Here is a 26,353-nt window from a genome sequence, read left to right as displayed (position 1 = left end):
GTAAATTTCAACCCCATCTTGTTATCATTGAAGGACTCCAGAATCCCCTCCAGGATTCCCCTATCACCATCCCAAATAATAAGGATATCATCTATGAAACGGCCATAGAACAAGGATGTAGCTCAAGATACATTTTAACCCCATATGCTATTTCAATGAAAGTATGTTTGAATTCTATTATAAAGCCCCTTGATCTGTCTCTGCTTTTTTAACACGTGATATCATTTATCTCTGCACACCATTCTGGGGCAGTGATATTGATGTGTGTAATCTTATATAACTAAATTAATCATCCATGATCTTTTGTTTTCAAACAGGAAATGGATAACTTCTTGTGCAGCCAATATGAGGAGAAGATTCGCCCGTGTATCGACCTCATTGACTCGCTGAGAGCTCTGGGGGTAGAAAGAGACCTGGCTTTACCAGCAATCGCTGTCATTGGTGATCAGAGCTCTGGGAAAAGCTCTGTTCTGGAAGCGCTGTCTGGAGTCACTCTCCCCAGAGGCAGCGGTGAGAATTTCTCTTCATGGGGAACAGTAATGTTTGTAGTGTAGGTAGAGTTACAGCATAAGAAAATGAAGCAACTGCTTAGGGTTGTAACAATCGTATGTGCCCCCTACTCATTCCGAGACATTTAAAGTATTATCTCATTCAAAATTAAGTGGTGTTTTTGAGGAACAAAAAAGAAGGTTGACAGAGTAAACCTTTAAGGGGAGCTTCGTTAATCCCTGGACACTCAATGTGTCCCCTATTCAATGGCCCTGATTCACATTGATGGCCGTAAAAAAGTTGAAACACAGAAAACACCGTCCAAATAATTAAAAGAGTACTCTGGTAAATGGAGAAAATACAGAAAAATAATAAATTCTCAGAATGTCCAGATATAGGTAATCCCAACTCCAGGATATTTAAAAGAGTAATGGAAATGGCCCTTGATTTAAATATGGAAACCAGAAAAACATGTGTTTAATACGGGTCAAGTTACCCCTTCACCAATAAGGTAAAATATTAGCGTGCCTGAGGTCATTAGCATAGGGTTACTGTCACTTTATTTCAGGCAAATGCTACATTTTCTCCAAATGTGATGTTACTTACATTTTAGGGAGTTATTTATTAAACGGTGATAGTGCCGAGTGCATGGAAACACCCTTTTAAAGTCAATGGGAGTTTCTGTGTGATAGTGTGATCAGCACTATTGTAGTTTAATGACTGACCCCAATAGAGTTACACTCATCCAGACATCCTCTCCTGCAAAAACCCTACAGTATGTCAGTGTCTGCATGGGAGGAACAGTAGTCAGGTACAATATGAAGTAAAGCAACAGGTTTTCATTTAAAAAAATATATATCTTATTACAGGATTGAAGCACAGGGTCTCCAGGCTGAATTTGTTAATCTCGGCTCTGGGGACCCCCTGCTTCCAGAGATACCTCCGTAGGGATACAAACAAAAGACGGGGTGCCCAATGCTACATCCAATTGACAAAACATGTAGAGTAATAAGTATAAAGTTTAAATACTTCAATAATAATAATATTTACATGCCTTATTTGGTTAAACCCTTTGGCCAAAGCGACATAAGCCTGCATACCAACGTCAAGGTATAACCAAATTAATGGGGGTCCTAACACTAAAATTGCAGAACCTTCCTTCTACCTCTGAATGAGGGGAAGCAACTGCAGTGAGTCCTGTCCATTCAGCAAAATGCTAGAACCTCCCAAGTTAAAAAGGTGGGGAGGGGTGGGCTCTGGGAGGAGGGGCCACTTACATCTAAGCAACTCAGGAATCCCTTTCCTGTGTCTCATATGACACTCTTTCACAGAGCTCTCATTTGGCAGATAGAGTCTGGTCAATTGCCTGGCTGCACTTAACCAGCGCCCTGCTGGATTTAGAGGCAGTTTCTTCAACAGGGTTAAGTCCCTGTTACAATGACGTACCAGTTCCACCGTGCCAGTAGCCAGTATAGGGCCCTCTCTTTTTAGTAAGTACATATAATGAACAGAGACGGAAAAGAATGGGTGGATCCCTATCGACCTCGCATTTATGTGACGGGAGAGGAAGACGCTTTCACACAAAGTATCAGCCACGTGTTATTTTAAGAAAATAAAAGTAATAACATGTTACAAATAAAGCCCAGCATCTTCTTTATCACCCCCCGGACCCACTTCAATCACCCACGGGGGGGTGAAAACACTCCTGGTTAAGATCCCCTAGGCTGTAATGCATATAATTTAGACAGAAATCTGTTATAAATAACTAGGATTTACACAAGGAGTAAAACCTGGTAAAGGTTGGATCTAGTTCACTGAATACTCTGTTATGATTAACGAGCAGTAACTTAAGTTAATGTCACGTTAAATAGGCTAACATAGCTTAGTGAATCTGGGCCTTTGTCTTATTCTGGAGGGCTATCTTTCAGCAGGAGTGGTGGATGCAAATACAAAACCTTTAATACATTCTTTGTATAATCATTAACTTGAGAAATTAAGTTGTCCCCAGGCAAGTCCTCCCTCACTATACAGTAGAAAGGCTGGTCACAGGATTTAATTTCTGAAACATATTTCCCAACCTACTTCTTCTTACACTTTACAGGCATTGTGACACGGTGCCCACTGGAGCTCAAGCTTAAAAAAGCCAGAAAGGAAACAGATTGGTGTGGAAAACTTATTTATCGGGATCAAGAGATAATACTCACAAGTGCCTTGAATGTGGATAAAGAAATAAGAAAAGGTACATTGCTTGATAAGATTGTAGATGGGGAAAAAATTGAGATGTTTGAGTCATACCACACAAAAACTAAGGTTTTTTATTTTAGAAGGGCTGATTATTACCGTGCAAAAGCAGCGGGAAACAAACCTTTGTGTCTGGCAGGTTAAGCAAAGCAAAGGAAAAGAAAGTCTGCAGGGTTCTTAAAGAAGGTAGCAGGTATTGTTAAGGCTAAAAATAAAGCTTTTGGGAAATTTGGGCAGACGCAGAAGAAGAAATAAAGAACTACATCAGGCTAGGCAGGAAAAGGCTAAGCAATTAGTCAGATGTGCAAAGGTTAAAACAAAAGAGAAAAAGGCTACAAGTAGGTCAGTAAAGAAGGGGTAGAAAACCTTTTTTAGATATAGAAAGGTCATGTTGAGCGAGACAAAGGCATACCTGTAGCAGATCCCTTTCATTTATTTGCCCAGTCTTCCCAGCTGAAGGTGAAGGAGCCACAGGTGGGTGACAGAAATATAAATGGTAAGGAGTTGGACACAAGTACATTTACAGAGAGGAGAGACCTACTGGGACTTTCAAAACGGAAAGTGGACAAGTCAATGGGGCCAGATGGGATATATCACAGGGTATTAAAAGAGCTTAGGGGTGTGCTGGCAACACCATTAATATAACTATTTAACCAGTTAATATTAACAGGTGTCATTCAAGATGACTGGAAAAGCGCAAATGTAGTCCCACTTCACAAAAGTGAAAGTAGGGTAGAGGCAAATAGTCATCATTACTGGGGAAATGAATGGAAACACTGCGGAAAGAAAGAATTGTTGAATATCGAAAATCCAAAAGCATTGGGTTTACTGCGATGAGATAATGTCAAACTAACCTAATTGATTGTTTGGACTGGGTGACTAAAGTAATACGGTGGAGCAGTAGGTATAACTTATATATATTTTAGTAATGCCGGTGACACAATTCCACATAGAAGACTGTAACACACGTTGCAATGCTTGGGATTGGATTCTATGGTGGTTGAATGGATGACAATGGATAAAGGATAGGCAACAGAGTTGTGGTAAATGGAGAACATTAAGAGGGGACGGTGACCAGTGTTGTACCTCAGGGGTCTGTACTGGGTCCGATGCTCTTTAATATCTTTAGTAAAAGACATAGTTATTTTCTGGCGCTCTAAACGATAACAAGTAAAATAGCAAGGACTTAAAATATTAGTACATAATGTGTAATTAGGTGCTGACAATGCCTAACCCTTCCTCCCATATCGTCCAAGCAGATACAGGTGGCACTTAATTATTTATTTATTAAGGCGACAAACCTTAGAAATGCATCAAAATATGTTAACAAACAAAATATATATATATATATATATACAGGCATACCCCACATTAATGTACGCAATGGGTCCAGAGCATGTATGTAAAGCGAAAATGTTCTTAAGGTGAAGCACTACCTTTTTCCCACTTATCCATGCTTCGGTACAGGTAGGGAGCCAGTATTGCTGTTCAGAACGTGCTGACAGGCGCATGCGCGAGCTGCCGTTTGCCTATTAGGCGAGGGGAATCAGCGAGTCACTTCTACGGCGGTCTGTAGGGCAGAAAAAGTGTCCATGCTCACGAAGCGAACGTACGGACAGATGGGTATGGTGCTATTGAAAATAAGTCCTTACTCGCGAGTGTACTTAAAGTGAGTGTCCTTAAACCGGGGTATGCCTGTATGTAAAAAATAAGTTTTAGTTATAAACAATGATTGAGACAAATTGGTTCCCCGCCCAGCCTGCTACAAAATGGCTCCTGGACAATACCATTAATCAGCAAGCCCCCATCTTGCGCAGTTTATTTGGTTATACCAGCAATGATGTAGTGCAAACAAAGATCAAAATCATAGTCCATGTACCCCAGCATCAAGAGGTTAGAGCAAGAAATGAATTCCTCACCTTGGGGTCACTTACTGCTGTAGGTCCTAACGTCGACACAAGTCCACAGTGAAAACAGGTTTATATAAAGCGGAGACAAATTGGAGGGTTGGGGCGACGTTTTGGACATATTAGCAGAGAATTAAAGACCTTAACATGTATAGCTTGGATGAGAGAAGGGCTCCCTTTGCAACTTTCAAATACATAGAGGACTTCAACAGAAGTACAGTTGGGAAGCATATTTCAGAGAAAGAAGTGCTAGGACAAGAGGTCATGGTCTGCAGCAAGATGGTGGCAGGCTCATTGAAATGTTGGGAAGAACTTCACATCAAGGTTGGTAGGTTTGTGGATTTCAGAGCGTCACCATTCCTGGAAAGTTGGCTTTGTGCATTGCCCCAGAGGAGAGATTTAGGGTGGCAGAATCTGGGTCAGAGGAAGGAAACACGTGCGAGAGAGACTGCAAGATGGGAGGGAAAAAAAGTAACTTAAAATTGTTGCAACATAGAATTTGACGGCAGATAAAAAACACTTGGCCATCTGTACTATTGTTTTGTTAACTTATATGCTCCTGCGTTTCTCCTCCAATGGATTTAGTCTTTATAGTCCGGGTTGCAGATCTTTGATTATTTTTCGTATACCCTCTAGGGTAGGGTTGTATGTGGTCACTAGTGGTATGCGTGTGGTAGGAACAAAGATCTGCAACCCATGCTGGCAGAGGATGCGACATTAAAAGAAATCTTTCCCAAACCTCCCATTCTTGCATTCCGGCAACCACCAAACCTCAAACAGAAATTAGTCAGCAGAAAACTTCACAACGATTTTAAAGACATGGATAATGGCACAAAGCCGTGCAGCAACAAACGCTGCAAACTCTGCAAACATATTTGCCAAGATCCCACAGCCAGTCACAACCATAGAACATTCAATGTTAAAGGATCATACAGTACAGCTGCACATCCAGGAATATAGTGTATATGATTCAGTGCAACAAATGTGACCAAGGTTGCTACATTGGGGAAACCAGCCAAAAACTACAAGGAAGAATGAATATGCACAGACACTCTATACTCCATCACAAAGAAGGAAGATACTGCTCACCTGTGGGACATCACTTCTCACAACCAGATCATTCCGTAAATGATTTAAAAATCAAAATCCTCAACGGAATGTTTAAATGCACCCAAGAACGGAAAACATTTGAACTCAGAATGATAAGACTCTTGGACACCAAAACCAAAGGACTTAATGCGGACATGGGTTTTCTCACACCCTATCAAAATTGTTTGTAATTATCCTGCTTGCCTCCATTCTTATCAACACTTTCTCTCCCCCCCCCCCCCCACCCAGCATCCCTCCCCCTCCCCACCTTCCCTTGTCACCGTCCTCTGGCTTCAAACACTTTTAACACCCTACCTTATCTACAGTACATATCTGTTTTTGTTGTTGTTTTTTTTGTTTCTCTACACTGTTTTAGCCATAGAATCCTTTGTATATCAGTATTGCTTGACCTGAAGAAGAGAGGATAACTCTTGAAAGCTTGTACTATGACATAAATTGTTAGTCCAATAAAAGAGGTATCACCTAATACTGAAGAACTCATTTATTCTGCACTATCGCAACTGGACTAACACGGCTATTTTCTGCTTTATATATATATATATTCATGTGTGCAAAAAATGGATGCGCAGAAAACAAACTGTCTTAGGATCTGGTGATAGTGTCTAAATTTGCTGCAACAATGTTTAAGGTTCTACACAAATAACAACAATTAGATACAATGGAAAGTAAACAAAAAGCCAATATAGAAGATTAAAGTTAACTAAAAGTATTTCAGTATACAGGAACAGTTACACTGTATCCGTGTGACACACGATGAGAGTAATCCTGAAAATGATAGAGAAAATCCAATATGGTGAAGTACTGTGAGATTGTATTGTCACACGCAATGAAGCTACTTACAATGTAGCAGAAGTAAACAGTATACAGTATATATTCATGTTGCTGTTCGTTCATTCTCTATGCTCAGGACATATTTAAAAACGAGAGGTAACTCTCAATGTATTACTTACTGGTAACATATTTTATAGATAAAGAAATACATTCATGGTAACCTGCAGTATTTTAAGCTTTTTTTCTACTTTGCTCAAAATATTTCAGACGATTTTGGCTATACAATAATGACTATATAAAATATTACATTACAATTCTGTATCTCTCCAATTCACTTCAGCATGGATCAAACCAATTACTTTGTGACTGGTGAGGTCAAATTTACATTGCACTGTACTTTAATGAACAAGCTGCATTCCGATCTGTTTAAGTGGCCCCTAATATTTCCTGTTTATTGAATTTTTTTGCACTGTGATCATGCAGATTTGTTTTCAGATTCCTTGTTGATCTTTGATGAATCTCCAGTTGTTAAATCCTGAAGTTGTCTCGCTCTTGTTCACAGCACAGAACTTTATTGCTGGTGATGGGAATGGAATCAGCGATGAACTCATAACGTTGGAGGTCACTTCTCCAGATGTTCCAGACTTGACATTGATTGATCTGCCTGGGATCACAAGGGTTGCTTTACCCAATCAGCCCAAGGATATCGGTGATCAGGTTTGACAGCTCCTGTAGTCTATATCAGATTGTTTATTCAGCCATAAAATTAAGTATTATTGCACAAATAGCTTTAAAATGTGTAGCTAACACCATAAAACATTTACTTCTAATGCTTTAATACCACATTACATACTTTTAATTTGCAATGATGTTAAACAGAAAAGTTTTAAGTTATCTATGAGGATAAAAATAGGGGGTGTAACTTATTAAGCGGTTTAATTCAATGACAGAAAAAGTGTAGCAGATGTACTGTATCAATTAAAAAAATCCCTATGAAAATTTTTTTTTCCTTCAGTTAATGGTGTGTTTTATTTGCCCTTAAATTTCACCAGATGTTCTCCCCCCAAAAAATGTATATGTCCCTATTGGGCTATTTTCTACATATGTCAAAAATGCCATTTTCGTATGAAAATCGCCATTGAAACCTATGGAGATCTTTTACTAAAAGCGGCCAGAATAGTTGCTTTTGGACTATATAGAGGTACCCTCTTAGTCTTTTATGTTGAATGATGGATAAAGGGGATGCATCAGAAAACGACTGTTAAAGGGATGGAAATGTCCATATAGTAGTTACAAAATGCTGAAAACTCAAACGCATGAGCATTAAACTAAGCAACCAACCACAAGATAATTGTGATCACTTAAATCCAAAGTGCTTCCTCAAATTGAAAAAATGATTGAAATATGCCAACACTTTAATATAACGCACAAACATTTCGTTGTAGATCAAGAAGATGATCAAGAAGTACATCATAAAGCAAGAAACAATCAACTTGGTTGTGGTTCCCAGTAACGTGGATATAGCGACAACCGAAGCCCTTGAAATGGCTCGAAATGTGGACCCCTCTGGAGAAAGAACATTAGGTAATGGGAAATGTTTTATATCCTAAAGACTACACATACTGTACCGTTTGTTTCCCAAAGTTGTGAGCTTCATAGGTTACTAGTCACTGTGCCAGTGGCAGAAAACCAAACTAAATTCCACCTGTTGGGTGAGGGTGATATTTTTATTGGTTGAAGGAACGATCCCACTGGCTGGCCTGGAAACAAGATTCGGTCAAACAAATGTTAAAACTTCCTTAACATATCTAATCATACTAATAGCAAATATTTGACAGTTTTTATATTTTGGGAAAATAATTGCAAATTGAATTTCTTAAGGGCCTCTGAATGGGCTCAAGTCGTAGCTATACATGTTTACAAATTAATTTAAAAACTGATTAAACAATATTTATACAGTAGGTGTCAGATTTGGGATAAAAAAGTTATCTATCACCTAGATGCAGTCCCTTAAACATGTCACTGACATTAGTTCCCTTTGGTCCTTTAGAGAGATCACCATGTGCTTTCTGGAATGTATCTGTGACTGAAGCCTATCCCTCCCCCCTGTGCAGTATGCGATTTATGATTTAAGGTGTTAAATGGTCCCTGAATGTTAGTGACGTAAGAGTATGTGTGTGTATGTGTATGTGTGTGTATCACACATGTGTATGTATACATCCATCCATACAATACAACTTCATAATATTAGAAATGAAATATAATGTACAAAGCTATTTTATTGAGAAGATGTAAGCCATGCCACTGTGACAGTACTTTTATGTACATCGTATAAATTCATTAGTGTTCCATAAAGTCACAATACATTTTTAAGGGGTCTTACGGAGTCACCACCCATCTCTAAAGGGATCCACATGTCTTTAACCCCTTGTATGCGTGAGGGGCCGCAGCACCAGACTGCCACAGCCCCTCTGACACTCGCAATCACATCACTGCTGCTCTGTCACTGATGTCCGAAAGAACGGAATCCTCCCCATTCCGTTCCTCATCAGTGTAAGTTACGTAGCGCTGGACCCGATCTCCGCTAGTAAAGCGTGCTAGCAGACCCCATGATGTAGGAGCTACGTGTCAACAACCAAATGGTTAAAGGTTGTGAACCGCTGGTTTAAAATGAGGACAAATTCCAACTACATTGACTTGAAGAGGCAGTCTGAGTGGCACTTAAAAAAGAATACATCTTATTTTGTTTTAATATATGCAGCCTGTGATTAGCTTTATTGAAAACTACTGATCTATTCTGCTGATCAATTTGTTTTCCCGTGATCGATCAGCAAAGATCCTGTTTGCCTGGGTTCACGTAATGGCTGCCTTTCAGTTTCAATCAATCCTTCAGTTAGTGCAACTCAGCAGCAACAATGTATCCTGATATTACTAAGGTAACATTGCTATTGTAAGGCCTCGTTCAGGGTGCCAGAGGCAGGAGTTGGAGGGCGGGCGTTCGCGAGGGCGGGCGGCAGTCTGCTGGGCGATGTGTGTTCATCCTCCCCAGCAGACTTTTTCAGGAGTTGAGGAGGCGGGGAGGGGGCGGGACTACAGACCTGAGGTTAGGGATCGAAGTTGCAGTCTTGAAATCATTCTCAAGAATGATTTCATTGGCTGCCGAGGTCCCAGTGACGCTGCTGCAGCTTCAAAAAACGACTTGGGTTGTTTATTGAAACTGTAGCCAGCGTCAACTCCGTACTTCGGAGACAGGGCAGCTGCTACCCTGACAACCAGTATTCAATTTGAATACATTGTGTCCCACGGCAGCTCGCACGGCAGCACGCCCTCCCTCCGAAGCTTGCACCCTGAACGAGGCCTTACAGTTTGCTGCTCAAACTGCTGGGAACATTGGCAACAAACAGGAAAGTGTTGCAAAGATCTGGCCCTGCTGGAGAGGTGGGCTAAAGCCTGCTATGGAAGTCAATGGATGCTCAGTATATTAATCCTCATTAAAAATGGCAGAGAGTTGAATTAAAAAAATGCAGTAAGTATCTAATACTACAGAACTGATTTATTTAAATAAAAAATAAAGCACACGTACTGTAGGATATTGCTTGAATGTATCACTCCACTGCAGTGACTTATCTTTTGCTTATAAACACTTCAGTGCCACTGGCTTTTAGTCCTGTTTTCTTCTAGTCAAATTGCATTGTGAAGGCGGCAGGATTGCATGTTCTATGCGCTAACACTGTGTTCTCCGTCTGATTCCTCTGCAGGGATCCTGACTAAACCAGACTTGGTTGACAGAGGAGCAGAGCAGGACATTGTTAGCGTTGTCCGAAACCTGGTTTACACCCTCGAAAAAGGTTACATGATTGTCAAATGTCGCGGGCAGCAGGAAATCCAGGACAACCTTTCTCTGCATGATGCTTTGCAGAAAGAGAAGACCTTCTTTGAGGAGCACGAACACTTTAGGTAAAACCTACGTACATGTACTTTGCCATTGGCTATTTTATTGCTCCTGCCCTGGGAATATGTGGAGGGTACGTTTGCGGGCTTCACTGCCACATTTGCTAATGACATTCTTTGTAAAATCACCTTTTCATTGGATGTCCTGTTAAAGGGAAAGGAAAATAGCCCTAGTTTCCATGGAAGTGATGTAGAAATACTCTTCTGGGACTTCAGCTAAGAGGTGGCTGCACGGACACCTGTGAAATATACAAACCGGTGTCATTGGCCGTGAAATTGTGATAGGAATACAATTTATTCTCCTGGTGCGAAAGGGACATACATTTCTGAGTAACTTTCCTTTGTGAGTAGGAACTAAATGCCCTATTGCAAAAAGGCTAGTACAGGGGCGGGCAACTCCAGTCCTCAAGGGCCACCAACAGGTCTGGTTTTAAGGATATCCCTGCCTCAGCACAGGTGGCTCAATCGAAGACTGCACCTGTGCTGAAGCAGGGATATCCTTAAAACCCGACCTGTTGGTGGCCCATGAAGACTGGAGTCCCCTGGGCTAGTGCCTTTTGGATTACATTTATTCGGAAATATGGAAAATAAATATGCATAACATTTTATTTATTTAGAATATTTCGATATCTTGTATGCATTTACAGACTTAAAAAAAATGTATATGTATATGTATATGTATTTACATTTATTAAGGTTATGGTGGGTAAAAGTGACAAACCCCTCCACAGTATAGCATATAGCAACTGTAAATATTCCTGTATATTCATTTGCATGTCTTAGACAGGTCTCCAACCCTGTCTTTCACCATTATCGACCAGTACACAGCACTTCCACTGCAGCAAGGGATTCTGGGAAATGACATGCAAATGAGCACACAGTGCCACCTTTTATCTCAAGCTCACATTACATGAACAACCCTTAGCCAATTGTTGTTCATGTAATGTGAGCTTGAGATAAAAGGTGGCACTGTGTGCTCATTCTCATGTCATTTCCCAGAATCCTTTGCTGCAGTGGAAGTGCTGTGTGCTAGGCGATAATGGTGAAAGACAGGGTTGCGGACCTGTCTAAGACATGCAAATGAATATACAGGAATATTTACAGTTGCTATATATATATATATATATATATATATATATATATATATATATATATACATACATATACACACACACACACACACACGCACACACACACATACATATACACACACATTTTATATATTATACAAAATATGTTGCCTGGTGGGGATTTCATACAACCACAGAGTTATGCAGGGTCCCTGTTCAGGAAACTAGATATCAGAAAAGAGAGAGTATAAGACATTAATGTTTTGATTTTGTTCATATGCTTTTCCATAAACGTGTGAGCTGAATACACCTGTAATCGCAACAAAGCTTTATGTAGAAGGCATAGTTTGTGTATTCCTCTGTAACCACACAATTAGAACAATAGGATGTGTCCACTTACAGGGTCAGAAGCAGAGTAACAGTTAACAATGCATTAAATTCCTCCCACTAACGGAATCTATTTCATTTTATCTGTGCTTCCCCTCCCACCCCAATTCATCATGATGTATTAAAGCTGCAGTTCAAGCTGCCGTTTAAAATATATATATATATATATATATCCTTTTCCCCATTCAATAAGTGCATCAATACAATCTGCACACTGACAAGTGATTAGCTGAGCTGCAGATCGATCCGTTCTCCTGTAATTAATCGCTTTGCTCTGGGTTATTTAATTCAGCATTTTGGGCAATGTAGTTCCTGGAATATGATTGACAGGGCAGTTACTAGGTACAATTGGTGCACTGATAGAGAGAGGGCGGGGCTCAAGAGCCAGAGCCTATCAGAAGGGGAAGGGGCGGTCACTTTGGAAATGCTTCCTACATTAGAAACATTAAAAATGTCTTTAAAACATTTTATTTTTAAATGCTACAAGTATTAATTAATTAAAAAAACAAAAAAAACACATGTAGGATATTGCTTGAACTGCTGCTTTAAGGCCTGATAGTGTACATCAGGGCTGGCCAACTCCAGTCCTCAAGGGCCACCAACAAGTCAGGTTTTCAGGATATCCCTGCTTCAGCACAGGTGGCTAAATCAGTGGCTCAGTCTTCGACTGATTTTATACTGTATGGTGGCTTAAAGAACCCATGTCACGTAGGCCAATAGGAAGCCGTGACATCATCCACTGCGGCTTGCCATTGACCTGCGTAAATCCTCAAATTTTGCAAAAGACCTTTCTCCCGCATTAAAAGTCAACATGCTGGTCAAATAAACCGAAATTCAGGTCACGTGACCCTTTATATGCTGCCATTTTTAATAAATTCAGGCAACATTTTACAAAAATGTGGTGAATTTAGTGTGCGAATTAACAGTGACAGTAAAGGGTTACATGCTCATTTGCATGTGATTTCCCACAATCCCTGGCTGCAGTGGAAGCACCGTATGCGAAGAGACAGATAGGGTTGCAGACCTGTCTGAGACATGTAAATGTGCTCACAAGTGATAGTTTTATCTATTGTGAGAATTAAAAGACATTTATAAATCAAATCACATTTGAGGATATTCGCACATCTCTAGTCAGGATATTTGGCTGAAACAAATGTATTTTCTAGTGTAACAAAAATCAAGTTTGGGCGCTCTGACAGAGGGACACAGTATCCATCTAAATTGTATTTCTAATATTGATGGCATTTGCTTCTGCATGGTGTACAGTCATGTAACTTGTCTCCTGAACACTGTTCTGCTAATAAGTTATGGGGGGAAGGCAAATCCCCTTCAATACCTGACAACTTTGCAATGCATTGTAAAGCAAACAAAAATGAATGAATTTATGAAACTTTCCCTTCACTGTTGCACGGGGGGAAAAGTTTTCCACTGTTACCAATGATCATACACTATGTCAATATTTTTCTTCTAGTGTTCTTCTGGAAGAAGGAAATGCTACAATTCCTCTTCTGGCAGAAAAGCTTACCAATGAGCTGGTGGCACATATCATCGTAAGTATAAAAACTACGGCAATAGAGTGATCTGTGAACGCTGCTTCCAATTTTATTAAATTAGACAGGGTTTTTAGAGTGAAACTTCTTTAGTGGCACCTAGTACATTTTATGAGACAAAACTCCTTCATGGACACGAAAATGTGAAACGGAAGTGACCTATTTGACTAGTGCTGGCTTACGCATGCGCAGAAGTGGCCGTTGTATTGCACACATGTGCAGAAGTGGCAGCCGCCGTCAGCACATGCGTATAGGCGCCCGGCGTCACCAACGCATGCGCAGAGGTGGCTGGCGCCGCCAGCATATGTGCAGAGGCAGCCGGTGGTGCCAGTGCATGCACAGAAGCGGCCACCACCGCGCACACTCACACTTCTGCTCACGTGGCTGTAGTGTGTGCGTGTGCCTGTACAGATACACAAACAAACAAAAGGAACAGTGATATTAGAGCAATTCCCAGTGTGTACAAATATAGAAGTGCAAATAGCAAAAATGTTACAAAGGTACAATTTCTAATAAAAACTGGAGAAGTGCAAAAGATTCAAGGTATGTAAACATATACAGTAACACATGAATTATATATAGATTATTATAATATAGTCACTGTAATTATTATAACAAAAAAAGAAGGGGGAGGGGTGCCGAGCACGAGCGTTGTAACTCAAACGTCTTTGCGTTTTGTCACTGAAATTGTATTTTGATTTATATGATTTTGATTGAATGAAAGAATTTTGACAGTAATGCTATTTAGATACTTTACAATCCAAAATATATGTATCTTAATTTAGTTATGATAAGTCAATTGTATCATGTACAACGCACGTGCTTGGCACACACACACTTTTTTTGTAACACAGGCAACCATTGCACTAACTTTGGTACAAAATGTCTTCATACTGTACAGTATGTACCAAACATGTTGCTCCAGTTACATACATCAATCGCAGATTTGTAAGAAAAAAAAGTTAACGTCACCCAAGACCTGGCAGATATTTTTGAGCCGATTGAAAGAAACATAACAAACCGAGGCACAGAATTTCACACATCTCATTATAATATGTGCATCCTGCAACTCTTCCATACCTCTACTGACAATCCCCCCCCCCCCCCAAAAGATGATGCACATCAAGCAAAAACTGGATTTACAGTAGAGGCAACTCTTATTCTAACAAAAACCAGTGGCAATTCCCCAAAAAACCCAGGAAACACCCAGGTACATTCTGAATACAAGCCTTAAACTTTCGTTAAACTAGCCCCAGCATTTCTGCATTGATTAATGGCCTATCAGATTAACACCGGGGGTCCCTGGCAGTCCCATTCAAACTGAATTGGACTGCCAGGGATCCCTGCTGTGTTAATCCTATGGGTCGTTAGTCAATGCAGAAATGCCTTAAACGTGCCTCAAACTAGCCCAGAACATACCCAGCACATACCCAGCACATACCCAGCACATACCCAGCACATACCCAGCACATACCCAGCACATACCCAGAATGTAACCCGGCTAGTTTACGGCAAATGTTAGAATAAACGTTGCCTCTACTGTATGTCCTTGATACATTGTGCAAAAAGTCAGAACTCAAAGATAATGCAACACTCCAACATCCCCTAAGTTCATAAGCCCCTCAGTGTCTAAAATTCAGGAAAACAGAAATTACAATAATTTGACGTACGGTATTCATCAGTTGTTTCCAGTTTGGATGTGGAAAAAGTGTTTGACTTATTTGTTTGGGACCACTCTTTTACCTCTATGGAGCACTTTGGTTTGGAAGTGAATATCCTCAAGGCAACAAAAGCCCTTTATGATTATTCTACAGCCACTACACAGATTCCAATTCCTGTTCCAACCTCTTATGTTCTAGGAATAGGTACCAGGCAGGGGTGCCCACTTTATCCTTTACTTTACGATATTGCCTTGGAACCGATTGCGATCTGGATTACACTTCTGCATAGATCCCGTTAGTGTGTATTAGAACTTTAGTGTATATTAACACATCAAAGCCGGTGAGAGTTTAGAAAACCCGTATATCATAGTTACATGTGTTGAAACATTTTGTGTGTGATAGTGATACAATTCACATATAATTAGTAGCAAAACACTAAATACCTACGTGTTCCGAAATACTTACTCTAAGGTAGTGAGATAATTCTGCAAACAAACCAAATAAACTTTCATTGGTTAATAATCCATGTGATTACACTGGGCTAGCCTCACGCAGCCTGCTGCTACCCTCTTTTTATTTATCTTACTATTTGAGTGTGATTTACTTTTATGTGTTAAAACCAATTTTAATTGACACTATATAGATGCTGCATGCATGAGAAGCATCTAGACAACAATTATTAACCTAATAGCTTGACACTTTGGGACCAGGGTGTGCTCCTCTCCGTAGAGGTTTGCTATACAACAGACCCAGTCTGGTTATTTTGCTGTCAACGAGGTCTTTCTGATCCCTCACTGGTATAAACCAATATATATACCATTTGTTAAAATCTGGATAACAGAGTTTGGGTGATCCTCTCCCCATGTGAGATTCCTCATTCGCTTGGTCTTTTTGATATAAGGGTTTTCTAAACTCTCACTGGCTTTGATGTGTTAATACACACTAAAGTTCTAATACACACTAACGGGATCTATGCAGGAGTGCACCCACGCTAAAGGATTATCTCTTTTTCTCCTAAAATTAGTTTTTCATAGCTTCCTAGGATGCATAAATCCTTGGGTAGCCCCCCCCCCCCCCCTCAGTTTAGAGCGACTGTCAATTGTATCTACAGCAAGGCCCCGCTTCTTGGCGCCCCGCTTCTCGGCGCCCCACTTTTCGGCAATCTGCCGGTACAAAGAAGGGGGCCGCCATGTCTGCGCATGCGCAGAACTGCCGGTCCGGGGTGGCGCCTGCGCAGTATGGGGGGGTTTTGCCGATATTGCGCATGTGTAGAACGGCACATTGCCGGTCTGCGCATGCGCACATAACGAAAATTGCCGGTTCCGCTTTCCAGCGATTTTCACTTTGTGGCGGGTCCTTAGAAGGGAACGTGCCGCATGACTGTGGCCCTCCTATATTGTATCTAGGTAAGAGAGTCACTATTAATCCATCTTTAGTCTATATGTAGATTTCATTTACTGAAAATTGGCTCTAAGATTCTGACAAATTAATCTAAACAAATAAGTGTAAGTGTCTTCTTACGGTGATATTATATCCTAAAATTACTTAATATACTGTATGTTGCAAATGCTCTCTAGAAAAAAAAATATTTTTTTTTTCATTTCATCCGGAGAGGGAACAAAACCAGGATTGCTCTTTCTAAATTGTATCTGCCCAAAATGCTGGAGGCATTCATTTCCCAAATATAAAACTCTTCCATTTACCTTGCCTCCTCTAATTTGCTAGTGATTGCTGGTTTATGAAATCTACGTTTGTTAATTATACTATTGAAAAAACCCTCTTTGCTGGCAGCCCATCCTCATGTGACCTTACTGAATCATCTAATTTTATTAATGGTAACGTTTTATTGTCAGATTGATTAAATCAGACTTCTGCGCTCATTGCCTTATTTTACATTTAAATTTTTACTTACCTAAAACTTTTACCTCATTACAGTGTTTCTGTATTTTTTTTTTAAATCTGATGCTCTGTTGTAGTTGTGTATGTGTTTATGTATGTACTGTATGTATGTATGTCTTTATGTATATAGCGCCATTAATGTACATAGCGCTTCACAGCAGTAATATACGTGACAATCATATAAATAATAAACAGTGTAAATAACACATAAAGGGGAGAAGTTCTTCAGACATAAAAGTAACATTTAGGAAAATGTGTCACTGCTCCGAAGAGCTTACAATCTAATTTGTTCAGGAAATATACGCTTTTGAAATATTAAGTGCCTGGAAAGTTAAAATGGAGCTCTCCCCTGGAGTGCTCAGCTCCAGTCCTCCCCGCCCTCCCAACGGGCGGTCAGGTTTAAGGATATCCCAGCTTCAGCACAGGTGGCTTAATCGTAGACTGAACCACTAATTGAATACAGCAGTCAAAGACTGAGCCACTGATTGAGCCACCTGTGCTGAAGCCGAGATATCCTTAAAACCTGACCTGTTGGGGGTCTTGAGCACCGTAGTTGAGCACCACTGGTCTAAAATGTTAACATGGTAACCTCAGTTGCTAAATATTAAGAAAATCATGATTTTTAGACAAAAAATATTCATTTTGAATCTATGGGTCACTTAGTCCTTTAAAGGCATTCATTTAACATGTACTGGAAGCTTCAGTCATCAAAGAGGTTAATTTGTTTCCTGCCATAGGGTTTTGTAATAAACCCTCCTACATTACCCTATGGTAGAAGAGTGATATTTACATGTGGAGTTTTGGCGTTATTTCGTAAATTGCGATAGTGACCTTAGGGGCTAATTGGGGCATATGCTGTACATTACACAATGCATTTAGCATCTGTGTTTGGTTATGTTATCTTCCGAGATGAAAACCTAATGTCGAGGCTGGAACTGAAATGAGAAGTCTGCGCAATGAAGTTCATTCCACTCCTTGGCCACTAAACTTCACTTGACCTCCTAGAGAAGATTAGTCACAGAAAATGGGAATGCAGATGTGTGAGAAAAGCAGAGCCCATCTAACCAAAGCTTCGGTGTCTTTTTCAGAAAACTCTGCCCACCCTGGAGGACCAAATAAAAGCTAGACTTCAGGAAGCCGAGCAAAAACTGAAGAACATCGGCATAGGTGTTCCTGACTCGGACACAGAGAGGCTTACGTTCCTTATAGATGTAGGTGGAGACGGGAGCACTTGTATGGTGCATGGTCCTGACATGTAAATGGGTGAAATCTGTGCAAAAAATATACGTCTTAATGAAATCGTTTGAACACCAACAAGGGAGCCTTTGTAATCGTGTGATTCAACTGGTTTCAATGAGTGATTTGCTAACAATGAGACTTACTCCAGGTCATTAGGTGGAGAAACCAGTTACGAAAAGATCAGCTAACAGTATTACTTTGTCCAATTCTGAATAAAATTAGATTTAATCTAAAAAATATATTTCATGGCTGTAGGATATACGCTTTCAGAAGCGACGCACAGAGACACAGAACTTGACACATCTCATTGTTATTCTGTGTCATGTAAATCCTCCCTCACTCTTCATGTTGACACTCCCGGAATCACAAGCTGATGCACGTGGTGCAAATCATGGAGCAAAGACCTTGATACAATGCTTCAAAGAAATGCAAGATGAATATAACAGTTTGCTCACTTTTGTTCCAAATTTGCCTTACATAGTTACATAGTTACATAGTAGATGAGGTTGAAAAAAAGACATATGTCTAAGTTCAACCTACAGTATGCTAAATTTAGATGACAGATACTTATTCTATATTTCTATTTACACGATTTTATTCCAGAGGAAGGCGAACATAAAAACCCCAGTGAAACATTATCCAATGTTTCATAAATAAATTCTTTCCTGACTCCAAATATTGGCAATCAGATTTGTCCCTGGATCAACATCCTTCCCATGTTTACGTATTTGTTATAACCCTGTATGCCTTACCTTTCAAAAAAGATGCTCTGCCTTTTTTTCAAGCTATTTCCTGACTCCAAGAACTGGCAATCGGATTAATCCCTGGATCAACATCCTTCCCATGTATACTTATTTGGTATATCCCTGTATACCTTTCCCATCTAAAAAGATGTCCAACCTTTTTTTGAACAAATCTATTGTATCTGCCATCACAGTCTCCATGGGTAATGAATCCCACACTGTAACTGCCCTTACAGTAAAGAACCCTTTCCTTTGTTGCTGGTGAAGTCTGCTTTCCTCCAACCTTAAGGGATGACCCCTGTGTTGTTTGTACTGCCCTATGAATAGTTCTTTTGAAAGCTCATTGTATTGGCCCTGAATATATTTGTATATACAGTAGTTATCATATCCCCTCTTAGATGTCTCTTTTCTAATGTAGACAAATCTAAATTAGCTAGTCTTTCATACAGTAAATCAGATGTTCCACCCCTTTATTCATTTGGTGGCTGTTCTCTGCACTTTTTCCAGTTCCGCAATGTGTTTTTTAAACAGTGGTGCCGAAAACTGTACTTCATATTCAAGGTGTGTCTTAGGATATGGCCCCAGTGCCTCCGCTGCACGCGCGCCCGCGAGGCTGGCGGCGTGTGCAGCCGATTCCCTGGTCTGCAGTGAGATGCAGGGTGAAATACATGGGGGGCATGTCGGGGGAGTGATGGGGGCGCGGCCATGACGTCACCCGTCAGGTTCACCGTCATTGGCTGAACCACCGGGGGGCATGGCTTAGCGCTCCGTTGAGAAACTCAGCGCGGCGCCCCCCCTCCCACAGCGGGCCCAGCCCCATTGTGGAGTGGCTTCTGTCAGGGGACCTGGCATATCTAATGCTTTATAAGGTGGTATAATTATGCTTATTTCCCTTCCATCCATTCCCCATTTAATACAAGATAAGATCTTATTTGCCTTTGCAGCTAATGCCTGATATTGAGCACTATTGCTAAGCTTTCTGTCTACAAGCACTCCTAAATCTTTCTCCATCAAGGATTGGCCAAATTATGCCCCATTTAATTTGTAAGTCGCCTGTTTATTCTTGTTTTTCCAAATGCACAAAGTTACATTTACAGTATCTGTATTAAACTTCATCTGCCATTTACCTGCCCAAGTTTCCAGCCTTGATAGACCCCCCCCTCTGTATGTGTAATATAATATAGTCTAGCAATATTTAAGTTGGTTCCTTTAAATGTAGGAATTAAATTCTGGCAGGGATGGACGTACTAACTCTTTAAGGATGGTACAGCCGCCTATAAAGAATACCTGGAACAGGAAAACCTTGTTGAATATTGATCAGTGCTATGGCGAGTGCTCCGCTCCCTCCTCTCTCAGGAATTTTCACCCTTTTGTCACATTAGGGTAGAGAAAGTGAGTCATGGAAAGGATATGCAAAAAATGTGGGTCATTAGTAAATAAATGTAGAGATGTGGTTCCTGGTGAAGTCAATTGACTTTGATGAAGTTTACAGAAGACAGACGGTTGTACCTTGAGAGACCGCCGCAGTGAAACAGAAGTTCCAACCAGCAGTAATCGGCATGTGTTAAGCATAGCAGAAGGATAGGGCTGGGTAAGAACATACGTTCAATCTGAAGATAGGAAATGTACTTGTTTTAAAGGAGCCGTCCCACCTAGCAAACAAAAAAGTATCTGTCAATCAACTTATTAAATGTCAATGACTTCACTTATTAGCTTTGTAACTATTAAATGTCTTTCTTTTCTTTAAGGTCTATTGTTATCTTGTAATAATTGTTTGTACCTCTTTGGCTAATGTGTCAACCAACACAAAGTGTCAACAAGTCACTTTTATGTCTAAAGCACTTATTCCCATGATCTGTTATTTATATGATCTGTTATTTATTTGATTACCACATGTATTACTACTGTGAAGCGCTATGTACATTAATGGCGCTATATAAATAAAGACATACATACATACATACATACAAGTCACCAGAGTATATATTACCTTGTATACAACAGACTACACATTTTCTTATCATAAAAGTGTATTGATAGTTAATTTAAAAAAAAACAATTCAAAGTATCTAATTGCTATGGAGAGCTTAACAGAAACATTTTTGGGGGTTGTTATTCTTATTTTGAAAGTCCCCTCTTTTCAATCCATTAAATGTTGCACTGCCATTAGTTAACTTTGGTACTAGGAGGTACTGCGCCTATTGGAGTGTAGTACTACAAGACATGCCAGGCATTTTAAAAAGCCTACAACACATAACACTGTTGACAGCTCTAACGTCTAGCGAAGCATTCCAAATGTGAAGTCTGAGCAAAATGTGCTCGTCTATTTATTCACTTTATATGCTTACTGCACTGCAATGCTTATTATTTCCCCGCAGAAAATCCAACGGTTTACAAATGAAATCATTCATGCAACCCAAGGGGAAGATGATGTAACCAATGGTTCTCTGAAGCTTTTCACGAGCATCCGAAAAAACTTCAATTCCTGGGAACATTCTCTCAATAAAACATCAAAGAAATGTAAGTTTAGCGCTGATCTAGTCTTGGGTTTGCTACAGTATCACAGGAGGCTTGTAACGTTTAAGGATAAGTATTATATTTTCTCAAATGCTAAATACATTGGAGAATGTGTACAATTACTTGAACTATTCAAGTAAAAAGCCCCTCCAGCTTTAGAGAGGCCTCCTTATCGGTAAATCCACAATGAGTTTCAGACTTGTCCCGTCTGGAAGAAAACATCTCACTGTTAACATTTCAGTTCAAGAAAAATTAAGAGAGGACATGGATCTTTATGAGAATCGGTACCGTGGGCGAGAGCTTACTGGATTCATCAACTACAGAACATTTGAATCTATATTAAGGGAGAAAATCCAGACTTTAGAAGATCCAGCTGTGGATGATTTAAAGACGATCACTGGTGAGATTTATTTATAAATAAAAAAAAAAAACTTTGAAAATGTAAAAGGTTTTTCCACTTTCATATATAGTTTTCAGCATTTTTGTTGATAAAAAAATTGTACTCATTTATTTAAAAATTGAATTAATTCATTCATTAATAGGAGTGAAAGCAACTCTTAGTTTATGTCATATATTGTTTATTGATGCCATCAACTTTTATTTCTTTGCATCTTTTTATTCTTCTTAGAAAAAGTCCGGTCAACATTCACAAAAATTTGTACGGAACATTTTTTGGCATTTCCTTTTCTTCAGAGAGCTGCAAAGGTAGGACAGCTCTTTGTATCAAATGATTAACTGTTATCTACACTAAGGCATTCCCCTATACAAGTACAGATACTAACTGTTATTATTTGTTCTTGTATAGCGCTGACAGGAGTGCTGTATATAGAATTGTTGCCGGCACGAGTCCCTGCCCCGTAGAAATTACAATCTACAGTATATTTAGTGCCTGAGGTACAGGGAGATAAAGGGATTTGCCCAAGGCCACCAGGAGCTGGCACGGGGTGCAGCAGATGTTAATGCCCCCGCTGGTATGTTGCATCGAGACATACGAAACGCGTCAGCCGGAGAAGCTGCCATTGTTTTGAATCAGCAGCACAAGAAGGGATTGGGGCTATCGCTCTATTTCATTTGTGCCAGCACGGGGAAAGCATTAACAAACCAATTTCATGCTGCTGCCACGGTGCCACGCCTTTCTAAGATTGTAGCATTCTTCAGGAGCAATATCGCTAACAAAACCATGCAAAGTGGATAAAAAATGTCAAGATATTAGAATAGTGCCCATTGATGAGTATGACCCTAGGAATTTTGGACTGAAAAACATGGATAGTCTAGGGGGAGACTCACTAAGGTCTATTGCACGTTAACGCACCGAGATGAACTGATATTCACTTGAAGGGCAGTTTATACTGGAATAGATGCGTTAACCCACAACAGATCTTAGTGAATATCCCCCTAAGGCCGCGCTTATAGTCCCGGCGATGGTGACGTCACCCTGCAGTCGCTGAAAAAAAATCGAATTGAATTGACTTCCAGCGATCGCGGCCAAACGCCATCGCGTCGCTCCTACTATAAGTGCACGGATTCAATACATTTGTTGTGACGCAACGTCACCGTCGCTGAGACTATAAGTGCAGCCTTAGTTTAGTGAATCTAACCGTAAGACACTCTCTAATATATGAAATTTGATAAGCAAGTTTCTTACATGGTACATAGCTGCTAAGTAGAGATGGGTGAAGATGGGTGATTTTTTTGGGGGGGTGGGATTTGGATCTGCCACGGATTGACCGTTTCCTTTGGTCTGCGGATTTTACCACAAATCCGTCTCAAAAAGGGCGATTCGCCTTTTGCGGATTTCAAAAACAATTATTATTGACAAGACAATCCGCGGATTCCGCTGACGGATTTTAAGAATCCAATCCGTGGATTCAGCAATCCGTACGCGGATTATTACAATTCCAGCGGGTTGTGTCCAGTGGGGGTTTCGGATTGATTCCGGGTGAATTGAAACTGTAACAATCCATCGGCGTATTATACGCAGCAGAACGGATTTTGAATGGCAAACTCGGGGAAGCGGGTTTGGACTGGTTCGCCCATCTCTACTGCTAAGGTTTTGAGTAACGTTTTACGACAAGACTGATGTTGCATGAACTCAAACTATTGTGCTGATCTGCACCTCTCTTCTACTTTACATAAGAGCAAAATTGAAGATATTGGAGAAGAACAGGAACAAGAGGCTGAAAAAACAATCAGAACTCAGTTCAAAATGGAACAAGTCATCTACTGTCAGGACGATCTCTATGGCAATGAACTGAAAGAAGCGCGAGATGCTCACAACGAAAGTGAAGTGAAAGCGGCCAAAGCCTTGGGACAAACACCAGTAGCAAAAGCTACACCCTGCCAAAGTCAGATTTCTGTTACTGAAATGACCTATCACATAAACGCATATTTTAAGGTGAGCCTCTCTTAAAAATGTTGTATATTTATTTTTACAATACCCATTCATTTGGGCTGTATGGGAAGGGCCAATTTATATAATAATAGCATTTCTCTATTCTGACCTTTCTTTTGCATTACTCCCATTTGTGAGGGTCTTTTAAACTGCTAGAGCTGAAATGTCCTCAGTAACATGTATCTTTTTTTTAGCCTCCTCTCTTTCTTTATTAAGGCATTCCTTACAGCTTTAACTTGCTATGCATTGTGCATCTTGCCACATATATGATGTTGCATGAATATTTCAAATATAACACTGTTGGAGACTATCACAATTCATTATGTGATGAGGATACAATATCTCGCAATGTTTTTGTTTTCTAGGGCACAACCGACCGCCTATCCAATCAGATCCCTCTAATCATCCAGTACTATGTTCTTCGTGGGTATGCAGATAGATTGCAGAATGAAATGATGCACCTTGTACAAGACAGGGACCAGTTCATTGTGCTGCTTCAGGAAAAGCAGGATCTCAGCAAGCAGAGGCAGGCTCTGAAGGATCGGATCCAGCGTCTCAATGGAGCACGTCTACGTTTGGCCAAATTCCCAAGTTAAACAGTAGGAGCCGTCTACTTAGTTTAGGGAAACCGTATCCCTTTCAATTGGAATAAAATACAGTAGAGAAAATAGTGGCCCAACATGTAACACATAGAAAAGTTGGTCAATATATTTAGTGGTCAAACTTTGCTGCTTTTGTCTTTTATAAAAGACTAAACCTCCTCAACCTAAATATAATATACACCTTTTTAACAATTTGTTTCTAAGAATATTTTAAAACGATTGTGCTTCTAACACTCTAACTCATTGAGCATAGCTTCTAATTTCTTCTAACTCAGCTCCTTATTTCCGTTTTAATGGTAGCAAGTGTAGTGAAAAATTTAATCCTGAGATCAAAATTAGGAATATATATATATTTCCATTTGCTATATGCTTTGCTGTGGAGGGTTTTTGTAATTTTTTTTACCCACCATAACTTAACTAAGTATGGTAAAACCCATCCTCATTGCTTCATTGCATAGCCAGTTAACCAACCCCACACTGATGAGACCCATTAAGGTCAAACAGATATATATATATATCTGCTGGTGAAGTGACAGAGGGTCGGAAAACCTAATCCTATGGGATCAGAAGATGTAAAATCTCTCTTAGCTCTCTGTTTATGGACCTCCCCACAGTGAATGCAGAGCTCTGTCAGAAATATGAATTATTTTCTTAATATTGTCACAGATATGTCTAACAAATGAATTCCTTGCATTAAAATGATTACTAAATACTATTGCCCTGTATCCCTGATTACTTTGGTACTAGATCAGTCTAGGTTTATGTACATTACTTGGTGGCTAATACAGACCCCAAATGAGCAAGACTTTTCTCACATTAATTTTTAGGACTGAATGTAGAAGGCACAAACCATAATTGACAAGGCAAAAATACCCCCTAGCAGAAACATACACCCTCACCCCAAATTATATAGTTCCTAAAACAACATGCCCCAAGCAATTTAAAAAAAATGGGCAACATGTTTTTACCCAGTGTCCTGAGTGTCTCCAGTGTCCTGAATGAAAGCCCAAATATGCCTATTATGTTTAATACACTATTTGAGGGGGACTTTCATTCATCAATTTTTATAAAAAGTTATAAAAATGACGTCCTGGTCGTTTTATATGTTCCTATCTGTACTATGCGCACAGCAAGTTTCAGCGCGCTAGGAGCTTTCTAACTAAAATTACCAAACAGCTGCTTTTATTCCTTAAGCGCTGAACTTAAAAACATTTTTACTCTCGCCACCTTATACCTGGTGGGAGATACACTGAACCCCTACTCTGGGTTCTGGGGATTTTCGGCATACACCGGGGGGACCCTGGAATGTGATTTCCCCCTGCCCGGTTTTACTGTTCTGGTCTGTGCTGAAGCAGGGAGATATGGTGCTGAGCTGCAAACTGCTTGCTAGGGAGGATTTTGTCCGGTGGTCTGTGTCTTCATGTTATTCAAATATTGTGCTTATTATCTATTGATACTCCATTGATACATTTAAAATAAAGAATGTGATAGAGATGTTAACAAGCCATTGGACTCTATATATAGCTTTTAAAATTGGAGCTATACAACAGAGACAATATACAGGCATAATTCTCATGATAAATATTTATGTCACAAGCTACAATGTTAAATTCACCATATATGAATATATTGGGGACAATTAGCAATGATCAATTCTATACCTTCAATTCGTAATGGTTACAGGTATCTTACTGGAGACAGTATAATTACAATATGGAAAGTGAAGGCTAACGCCTTGATTCACTTTTTTTTGTATATTGCACTATTCTCACCTTCAAGAGCAGCTTATTTTGGTTTATCCGTTTCTGGGTTTGTGATATCACA

At 39.9% G+C, this 26,353-nt stretch overlaps 1 protein-coding gene across 3 annotated transcripts in view; it reads left to right on the top strand.

The window, feature by feature from the left end:
- The window catches only part of LOC142491316 (interferon-induced GTP-binding protein Mx2-like), a 62,638-nt gene extending 37,397 nt beyond the window's left edge, over positions 1-25,241 (top strand). For all 3 annotated transcript variants that reach the window (XM_075593704.1, XM_075593703.1, XM_075593705.1), the window contains 12 exons: positions 318-510; positions 2,591-2,728; positions 7,081-7,235; positions 7,964-8,102; positions 10,277-10,475; positions 13,398-13,476; positions 18,125-18,247; positions 21,397-21,538; positions 21,777-21,935; positions 22,164-22,240; positions 23,673-23,930; positions 24,293-25,241. In XM_075593704.1, the coding sequence (XP_075449819.1) occupies positions 318-510; positions 2,591-2,728; positions 7,081-7,235; positions 7,964-8,102; positions 10,277-10,475; positions 13,398-13,476; positions 18,125-18,247; positions 21,397-21,538; positions 21,777-21,935; positions 22,164-22,240; positions 23,673-23,930; positions 24,293-24,523 (1,893 nt within the window). In that variant the 3' untranslated portion in view covers positions 24,524-25,241. The remainder of the gene's footprint in view (positions 1-317; positions 511-2,590; positions 2,729-7,080; positions 7,236-7,963; positions 8,103-10,276; positions 10,476-13,397; positions 13,477-18,124; positions 18,248-21,396; positions 21,539-21,776; positions 21,936-22,163; positions 22,241-23,672; positions 23,931-24,292) is intronic.
- The last annotated feature ends 1,112 nt before the right edge of the window (positions 25,242-26,353 follow it).

Source organism: Ascaphus truei, chromosome 3 (genome assembly GCF_040206685.1).
Source record: "Ascaphus truei isolate aAscTru1 chromosome 3, aAscTru1.hap1, whole genome shotgun sequence".
Classification (NCBI taxonomy): Eukaryota; Metazoa; Chordata; class Amphibia; order Anura; family Ascaphidae; genus Ascaphus; species Ascaphus truei.
Note: the sequence above shows the minus strand (reverse complement) of the source record. Positions and strands in the feature narration are given on the sequence as shown.